Below are 9,320 nucleotides of genomic sequence, written 5' to 3' on the forward strand. Positions count from 1 at the left end.
GTTTTCTGCAACGTTCCCCACATGCGCAATGGACAGAATATTGATATTTGGAAGATGCATGGATCCCAAATTGCGCGAATAGGAAAATTATTACTCCAAGAGGGGGACACCTCTTGTCAAGGGTCTATGATCTTATTGATCCACTCACCATTTTACTAGGATGAAGGCCTGATGAGACAAACGTTATGGCCAATTGATGCTCAATGGGTCCTCAAGATTCCTATTTCTCCGCGTGACAAGTTAGATTTTATGGTGTGGAGCCACACAAAGAATGGAACTTCACTGTTCGATCAGCTTATTTTGTGGAATGGGACTACCAGCATGGGAGTAAACTTCGACATACTAGTGGTATGGGACAAAATGATGTTCATCCTATTTAATCTAGCATTTGGAATTATCTTGGCTGGCAAAGTCTAAAATCTTTATTTGGCGCACATTGCATGGCGCTCTCCCATGTCGTTTTTGAAGGAAATATGCCCTAGAGGCAATAATAAAGTTATTATTTATTTCCTTATATCATGATAAATGTTTATTATTCATGCTAGAATTGTATTAACCGGAAACATAATACATGTGTGAATACATAGACAAACAGAGTGTCACTAGTATGCCTCTACTTGACTAGCTCGTTGATCAAAGATGGTTGTGTTTCCTGACCATAGACATGAGTTGTCATTTGATTAACGGGATCACATCATTAGGAGAATGATGTGATTGACTTGACCCATTCCGTTAGCATAGCACTTGATCGTTTAGTTTGTTGCTATTGCTTTCTTCATGACTTATACATGTTCCTATGACTATGAGATTATGCAACTCCCGTTTACCGGAGGAACACTTTGTGTGCTACCAAATGTCACAACGTAACTGGGTGATTATAAAGGTGCTCTACAGGTGTCTTCGAAGGTACTTGTTGGGCTGGCGTATTTCGAGATTAGGATTTGTCACTCCGATTGTCGGAGAGGTATCTCTGGGCCCACTCGGTAATGAACATCAATATAAGCCTTGCAAGCATTGCAACTAATGAGTTAGTTGCGGGATGATGTATTACGGAACGAGTAAAGAGACTTGCTGGTAACGAGATTGAACTAGGTATTGAGATACCGACGATCGAATCTCGGGCAAGTAACATACTGATGACAAAGGGAACAACGTATGTTGTTATGCGGTCTGACCGATAAAGATCTTCGTAGAATATGTAGGAGCCAATATGGGCATCCAGGTCCCGCTATTGGTTATTGACCAGAGAGGTGTCTCGGTCATGTCTACATAGTTCTCGAACCCATAGGGTCCGCACGCTTAACGTTCGTTGACGATATAGTACTATATGAGTTATGTATGTTGGTGACTGAATGTTGTTCGGAGTCCGGGATGAGATCACGGACATGATGAGGAACTCCGGAATGGTCCGGAGATAAAGTTTGATATATGGGATAATAGTGTTTGGTCACCGGAAGGGTTCCGGAATTTACCAGAAGGGGTATCCGGATGTTTCCCGAAATGTTTGGGTACGAGAACACTTTATTTGGGCCAAAGGGGAAGCCCACAAGGTTTTTGGAAAGCACAAAAGGAAGTTTTGCGGAGTCCAGACCCAGACGCCAGGGACCCTGGCGTCTGGCCCTGGAGTCGGAGAAGGACTCTTGCCTTTCGGGTGAAATCGACTTTGTGGAGGCTTTTACTCCAAGTTTCGACCCAAAGGCTCAACATATAAATAGAGGGGTAGGGCTAGCACCCAAGACACATCAAGAAACACCAAGCCGTGTGCCGGCAACCCCGTCCCCTCTAGTCTATCCTCCGTCATAGTTTTCGTAGTGCTTAGGCGAAGCCCTACGGAGATTGTTCTTCACCAACACCGTCACCACGCCATCGTGCTGCCGGAACTCATCTACTACTTCGCCCCTCTTACTGGATCGAGAAGGCGAGGACGTCACCGAGCCGTACGTGTGCAAAACTCGGAGGTGTCGTGCTTTCGGTACTTGGATCGGTCGGATTGTGAAGACGTACGACTACATCAACCGCGTTGATATAACGCTTCCGCGAATGGTCTACGAGGGTACGTAGACAAAACTCTCCCCTCTCGTTGCTATGCATCACCATGATCTTGCTTGTGCGTAGGAAATTTTTGAAATTACTACGTTCCCCAACAGTTTTACGCTTGCCAACATACATCTGAAAGTATTGCCCCAATGCCCATCTTGTTCTCATGGGCAAGAAGATACAAAGCGCCTATTATTTCAATGCCAGAAATCTAAGGACTTATATGAAGTAAGTTGGGGATGGATAAAGTGATTAAAGAGCATGCGAAATTGATCGTGTGGGTGAGCTATCGTTAAGTTTTTACTCCTGTTGACAGACCATGATTTATCCATTTTGGATCTTCAGAATGCTCATGAATTGACAGCCATTACAACTTGATTCTTATGGTAGGAAAGACGTAAACTGGTTCATGAGGAATAGCTCAAGATGCTTATCAAAATTCCATGGGGATTCATGCTGTAACGGCAAACTATGTTAATGCCTCTTCCCCCAATGTTAAAAGTAAAAGAAGGTGATGGATTCGGCATCTCGCGCTAAGATTCAACCTATCCCTTGCGCAAAGGCTGGTGTACAATCGTTTCCTTATTAATTCTGATAATGTGAAAGTCGTTGATACCATAAAAAGTGAAGGACGTTCTGCGGGGGCAGGTAGCGGTTTCTGAGGATTGTTATTTTCTTGCTTGTGGTTTTCCTCTTACTAGTTTTGAACATTGTAATAGAGAAGCGAACAAAATTACTCACGTGCTTGCTAGATTTTCTTCGGCTAACCATTAGTTTGAGAGAAGCCTGTGAGAGCAACTCCAATGGGGCGACCCATTTCGTCCGCATGCGTCCGTTTGGGTCGGCGCGGACAAAAGTGGCGACCCAACGCGCCGATCCAAACGGACGCGCGTCCGTTTTTCGTCCGCGGGCAAACCATTCCAGCCCCAATTTTGAGCCGGATTTGCGTCGGCGTGGACACGAGACGGACACATGCGCGCGCCTACTCATCTCCCCGGGCCCGCCTGTCGGTGGCAGCTACCACCATTTCCCCCATTTACCCCAAAAACGCTCCCGTCCGCGCGCAGCCCCGCCCCCCAACCAGCCATGGAGAACGTCATCGACCTCGACCTCGACGCCGCCGCCGGCCTCGCCTCCCTTGCCTCGTCCGGCGCCGTCGCCCCCTCCGGGAAAGGCAAGCCTCGTGCCCCGCGCAAGACCGCCGCAGCGACCAAGCCGAAGAAGGCGCTGACGCCCGAACAACGGGCAAGGGAGTCGGCCAAGAGGAAGGGCCAGAGGCACGCCGCGGGTGCGAGGGATGAGGCCGCTGCGCAGGCCGCCGCCGTCACCGCCGCGCAGCAGGAGTTCACCAACGCCCGCGTCACCGCGACAACGAGGGAGGCGCTCTACATGCTTGGGGTAAACCCTAGCCAGCACAGCCTCATACAAGCTGCCGTTGCCGTGGCCCGCACTGGCTCGTTGGCGTTTCCTCGGATGGTGATGCCCGACTCATCCCGCGCATCGGCTTGCAACCCGGTCCCCGGCTTCCACGTCTACCCGCCGGCCTCCCGCCTCTCCGGGGAGTGCTCACCCGACGTGAGCGTGGTCGCGCCTTCCACGCCCGCGCCCATCGACCTCAACGCCCCCCGGTGGTCGGTGGCTCGTCGTCCGGCGGCACAAGGAAACGCGCGCGACAGACGCCGGCTGGCGGTCTCCCGGACGCCCGTAACCTGTTCGAGGAAATGTCGTCCGCCGTCGACGAGGACTACATGCTACACCTCATCTTCGAGGGTGGTGCGCCGGGTGCTGGCTACGATCCCGAGGAGACGCAAAGCCAGCACGGCCGCGGGGCGTTCACGCCGGCCGCTGGCCATGATCCCGATCAGGCGGCCTTCATGCATGATCAGGTCGGCATCGACCTGGACAGCTTCCCCCTCGACCATGAGTTCCCGGAGGACTATGGGCTAGAGGAAGAGGACGAGTGCGACATCGAAGTGGAGCCTTTGTTCGAGGACGAGCTCGCCAACCAAACCGCCGGTCCTAAGCCGAAACGCAAGAGCAAGCGCACGAAGGCGTACACAGCTACCGAGGACAAGCTTCTTTGTGAGTGTTGGCGAGACATTGGACAAGACCCAAGGACGGGCGCCGCGCAAAAGCATTCAACCTTTTGGACTCGTGTGCACCGCGAGTTTCATGAGCGCAAGAAGTTTCCACCTTCCCAATTTGTGAGCACGCGCGGGTGGGTCTCCATTTCCAAGCGGTGGAGGGTGATCCAACAAGAGTGCAACAAGTTTTGCGCCACCCTTGAGAGCGTCAAGGCCCGCCCTGTGAGCGGCATCGGCGTGCAAGACATGGTATGCTAGCAAGCCGCCCTCTTTTGTGCCATCAAGATCACTTGCTCATATGCTTGCATGAAAATATTTTGTAGGCATTTCAAGCTTTGGAGGCATTCAAGGTTCAACACAATGGCAAGTGCTTCAACCTCTCCCATTGCTATCGGGTCATCAAGGACGAAGTGAAGTTCAAGGCACAATATGCCGTGCTCAAGGCACGTGGGGGGAAGGGCGCCGTGGAGGATGTTGAGGAGGGCGAGCCGGCACGGCCGCGGGGGAAGACCAACTCTAAGAAGGAGGACAAGCGAGATGCGGCCACCAACGCCTTGATCGCAAGCGTGGACGACATGATGAAAAGAAGGACTCAAGAGAGGAGTAGCGCCGGTGTTTCAAGGCGGAGCAAATGGATGTTTTCATGGAGATCCAAAGGAGGAGGCTTGATTTTGACGCCGAGAAGCAAGACAAGATGTTCGAGCTCGAGGCGGAGAAGCAAACCAAGATGGTAGAGATCGAGGCCGCCAACGCCAAGACAAAGGCGAAAGAAGTGGCTCTTGCAAGCATGATGACCGGGATGGAGATCATGAAGGTGGATCTCAACGCCTTGTCGCCAAGGAAGAGGGCGTGGTTCGAGAAGATGCAGGCCGACATGTTCAAGTTCGACAACGAGTGATCTATGGCGTCGAGGGGCCATCTTTTTTGTATGCTGGCAGGTGTGCCGACATGACCACGGGAGTCGTGATGACGTGGTCGAACTCAAGTCCCGCCATTTTTTGTGTGCTGGCATGTGTGCCGGCCGGCTGGCGAGTGCGCCAGCATGAACTGTGGTGTTTTCTGAAGCCGGCATTGTATGCCGATGCTGGCATGATGCCGGCATGAGACATGGCTGCGGGCCTTTTTTATTTAAAAGTTGAATGCGGACATGAAATGGGTCGGCGCGTTGGGCGCATTGCCGAACAAATGCAAAACTGACGATCGGCGGGCGGCCGGCCGACCCAAACGGATAAAAAGCGGACAAATGCGCCGTCCGTTTACCCCATTGAAGTTGCTCTGAGTGAAACTATTATTTCGAATTAATAAAATTTAATTTTCAAAAAAGAAGTTGGACTGACCCTTTTTTTTTAAAAAAAAAGTTGGAGTGACCCCATCACACGAATATTCGCACCGGGAGCCGGAGTGGGGAGTTTGGCGACCCGACGGTTCAGCGTAACCGACAGGCAGGCGGTGGGACACGGCACGGCACGAGGCAGGATTTAGCAAGCGAGCGGCCCGCGCGCAGCCCCGCCGAAAATAGCCGCCCCTCCTCAGATCCAGGGCGCGGTCCCTCCCTCCCCCTCCCCCCTCCCCCCTCCGCGTCCCTGAAATCAACCCCCCGTCGCCCTATCCGCGGCACGGCCACGCTCGCTTGCCTGCCTGCCTGCTTCCCCCCCCCCCCAACCCCTCTCTTCCTCTCCTCGCAGAGGGAAGAAGAAGAAGAAGAAGCCCGATTGGCCACCCCTCTCCCCGAATGGGAGGCTGGTCGATCCCGCGCCAATAAGCAGCGCCTCGGCGGGTGGGTGGGTGGCCGGGGGGGATTGGTTCGCTCGCCCCGCTCCTTCCTTCGATCCAGCCGATCGATCCCAGTCGAATCCAATCCAATCCAATCCAATAAATTTATCCTACTCCTCCTCGCCGGCCACCGTCCGCCGTCTTCGCTTCGCTCGGACCCCCCACCCGGTTGGTTGGATTTTAGAAAGTTTCCCCCGTTCGTTCCTTCCTTCTGGTGAGTACCTTACCATTCGGTTACTTGTCCAGTTTTGCTTGTCTCCCCCCCTGCCGTGTTCCGTTCTCTGTTTCTCTGCCCCGTCTTACGATTGATTGTTTCTCATGGCAGTTTCGATTTGGGATCTTCAGTTCATCGGCTGCCCGGCGGTTTCTTCTTCAGCCCCATTTGATTTCACTTAGGTTTGGTTTGATTTGATGACGCCTCTTCTGATTCCTTTGCTCTAGAGTAATAATACAGTAATAATTTGCAAAAGAAGGAAAACCGATCGATTTTTTCGTGGCCGCGCTGAGGATAATGGCGTAGCGGTTGGATATTACAAGGAAGGCCGTAACTTGCAAGGCTGGCATGCCACCCATGCTTTGTCTCTAACTAATGACTGCGATTGATCGCGATTTGCCAGGCTAAACATCTCTGTTCGATTCATTCATGGGACGTATCATGCCCGCTAGTTTGATTTGATACTACCAGAGTGGCAGTTGCTTTCAGAATCCCCTCCTTTTCTTGAAACTTTTCTTCTTTTGACCGTTTTAGTGACCCGTCGTTCTTGTCCGGCTACTCTGCTCCCAAGAACCAAGAAATGGGTTCACATACTGTCGATAGATAGATGGCAGGATGGGAAAGTGGCAACTGGCAGGCATCATGCTTGGATAATTCGGGATGGGTCGATATAGGAGATAATTCGATGCGCATTGACCAGATGTGGCATCTGCTAAAGCGCTGCATTTTTCTTGCGCAGGTCCATTCAGTACTCAGCATATCCGTTTGCCTTCAATCGAGCAAGAATATATACGCAGCCGCCGGCTCGTGCGAGAGATGGAACACGCGATGCCCACGATGGCCGCGGAGTCCGAGGGCGCCACCACCGACGACGACGTGCACCTCTCCCCGACCAGCGTCAGCAGCGGTGGAGGAGGAGGAGGAGGCGGCCCCCCCAGCGTCCGCTTCAAGATACTCTGCAGCTTCGGCGGCCGCATCATGCCCCGCCCGTCCGACGGCGCGCTCAAGTACATTGGCGGCGACACCCGCGTCCTCGCCGTGCCCCGCTCCATCCGCTTCCGCGGTACGTACGTCGTGTCCATGCCTTGTTCCTGCTTTTAATGTCGCGGCGCGCTCAAGTCTCTTCTCCCCGGCGTGCAGATTTGAAGAAGAAGGTGGAGGAGATGTTCAAGACGGATGTGGCGGCCATCAAGTACCAGCTGCTCTCCTCCGACGACCTCGACGTGCTCGTCTCCGTCACCTGCGACGAGGACCTGGCCCACATGCTCGACGAGTACGACCGGTTCGAGGCGAAGCGGTCGCCGTCCGCGTCGCCCCGTTTCCGCGTCTACGTCTTCGTGCCGCACCAGGTCTCCGCCTCGTCGGTCGCCGCCGCCGTCCCCGCCCCCGTCGCCTCTTCGCGCCACGTCAGCTACGCCCGCAACCAGCCGCACTACCATCCCCACCACCACCACCTCCAGCCGGAGCGGGAGCGCTACGTGGCCTCGGTGCCCGGCACGCCCGACGGAAGCCCGCCGTACCCGGACCAGCCCAACGGCGTCGCCTCGGCGGGGAACTCCCCGCGCGCCAACATCGTGGAGCAGGCCGTGTTCCGCGGCGGGATGCAGCGCGTCCGGAGCTCGCCCAACCTCGGCGGCCTGAACGCGGCACCGCTACCCTTCCATGACCACGCCGGGGACAGCCCCGGAGGCCTGGCTGGATACATGAGCGGCTCGCCCGTGCACCCGGGCGGCGGCCACATGTTCTCGCCGGGCAGCTACAACCCCTACCGCAGCCCGCAGCCGCAGTACTCTCCAGCGCCCGTGCCCGTGCCGCACCACGCCGGCGTGGCCGGGAGGTACGACGCGCGTGGCGGTTACGCGCGGGGCGGCAGCTACATGGCGGCGCCGCTGGCGCCAGCGCTCCGGTCTGGCCGGCCGGTCACCAGGAGCGGCGGGGCGCCGTACAGCGAGATGCAGGCGCCGAAGAAGACGGCGACGATATGGGACTGAGGTGGTTCTGCAGCGGTCGGTTCGGGTCGGGCGTTGGAGTTGGAGGCAGTAACTTGCGACTTGCTTGAGATGTAAATACATGGATACTTCCATGCGGCCTTGTTAGCAAGTTGGAGGCTGTTTTGTGGTTGAAATGTTATCCAGGCTGAGAATTAACAAGTTTTCTTCACATATCAGGGCTCTCTGGCTGGAATGCCTGAACTGGTTTTCATTGTGCACCAAACTGTCGATCGTTTTATGTTGAACGTTCGAACGTCTGCTTTGCTCGTCTTCCTCCCGCTTCACTGCTTCTTCTCTTAAGCAACAACTGTAGCAGAGTCGTCGTAGCAGTTCGATCGCCATAATAACCCTCGTTACAATGATTTTGATCGAAAATGCTTATGCTATCTTCTCTTAATAAGCAACAACTCTAGCGAAGTCGTCATTATCAACTTTAGTGATTTTTGTTGAAAAAGCTACTCCAGCAGAGTGGTAATCTATTTGGGGGCTATTGGGGTGTTTGGAGCGCGCTTCATTTTGAAAACGGTTTGCGGTGAGTAACATTTTTCCCTCACTCTACTCCCTCGCGGTAGCACCGCATTTGACTGCTTCCAGCCGCCCTCAGTCCCCGTGGACGACGCCATGGACGCCGCCTCGACCCCCGCATGTTAGTCCATCGGTATAGAGTCAAATCTAGCGACTTTAATAGTTCCTTCACCTCCGACGACCGGCCACCACCGCCTAGGCCAACACTTCGTCCGCCCTACTGGCGCAGAGGTGGCAATCCCTATGCTACCATGGCTTGGCGGCGGGACCCCCCTCCCGAACCGGTCTGGTCCTTGGCGAAGAGACGGAAGAAGAATGTGGGGAAGGCCGCACTATTGCCCTTGATTCTTCCAACGTCGGCGAAACGGGGACACCTTCCTAGTTGTACGCTAGACCAGAAACGGGCATGATGTAAAAAAAACTATCATTTGCCTAGTATTCGTTTTTTGTTCGACTGAATGCGAGGTGACCGTGCAAAATTGTTGGCAAACATGCAATGCATGCAATTTAGCGATAATTTGTGTGTGTGTGTGTGTGTGTGGGGGGGGGGGGGGGGGGTTGGACCCTCAACAATGAATTGTTTCTCGATAGCATGATGTGCGATTCTGGGACAAATAATGTAGATCTCAAGGGCGCATTGTTGCCGCCTTTTGATCATGTGTATGCCCTTGATATGGAATTTGATTAATATGAGGC

The 9,320-nt window shown here is 54.0% G+C and overlaps 1 protein-coding gene across 2 annotated transcripts; it reads left to right on the forward strand.

The window, feature by feature from the left end:
• Window positions 1-5,702: 5,702 nt before the first annotated feature.
• Window positions 5,703-8,369, forward strand: LOC125519106 (uncharacterized). 2 transcript variants are annotated; one of them, XM_048683989.2, is made up of 4 exons: window positions 5,705-6,108; window positions 6,220-6,290; window positions 6,848-7,171; window positions 7,249-8,369. In XM_048683989.2, the coding sequence occupies exons 3-4, from the start codon at window positions 6,925-6,927 to the stop codon at window positions 8,097-8,099; spliced, it is 1,098 nt and encodes a 365-aa protein (XP_048539946.2). In that variant the 5' UTR covers window positions 5,705-6,108; window positions 6,220-6,290; window positions 6,848-6,924; the 3' UTR covers window positions 8,100-8,369. The 2 variants fall into 2 exon arrangements, with proteins under 2 accessions (XP_048539952.2, XP_048539946.2); XM_048683995.2 differs by lacking the exon at window positions 6,220-6,290 and having other exon boundaries at window positions 5,703-6,108.
• Window positions 8,370-9,320: the final 951 nt, after the last annotated feature.

Source organism: Triticum urartu, chromosome 1A (assembly GCF_056163025.1).
Source record: "Triticum urartu cultivar PI428250 chromosome 1A, HENAU_Tu73, whole genome shotgun sequence".
In the NCBI taxonomy this organism is placed as follows: domain Eukaryota; kingdom Viridiplantae; phylum Streptophyta; class Magnoliopsida; order Poales; family Poaceae; genus Triticum; species Triticum urartu.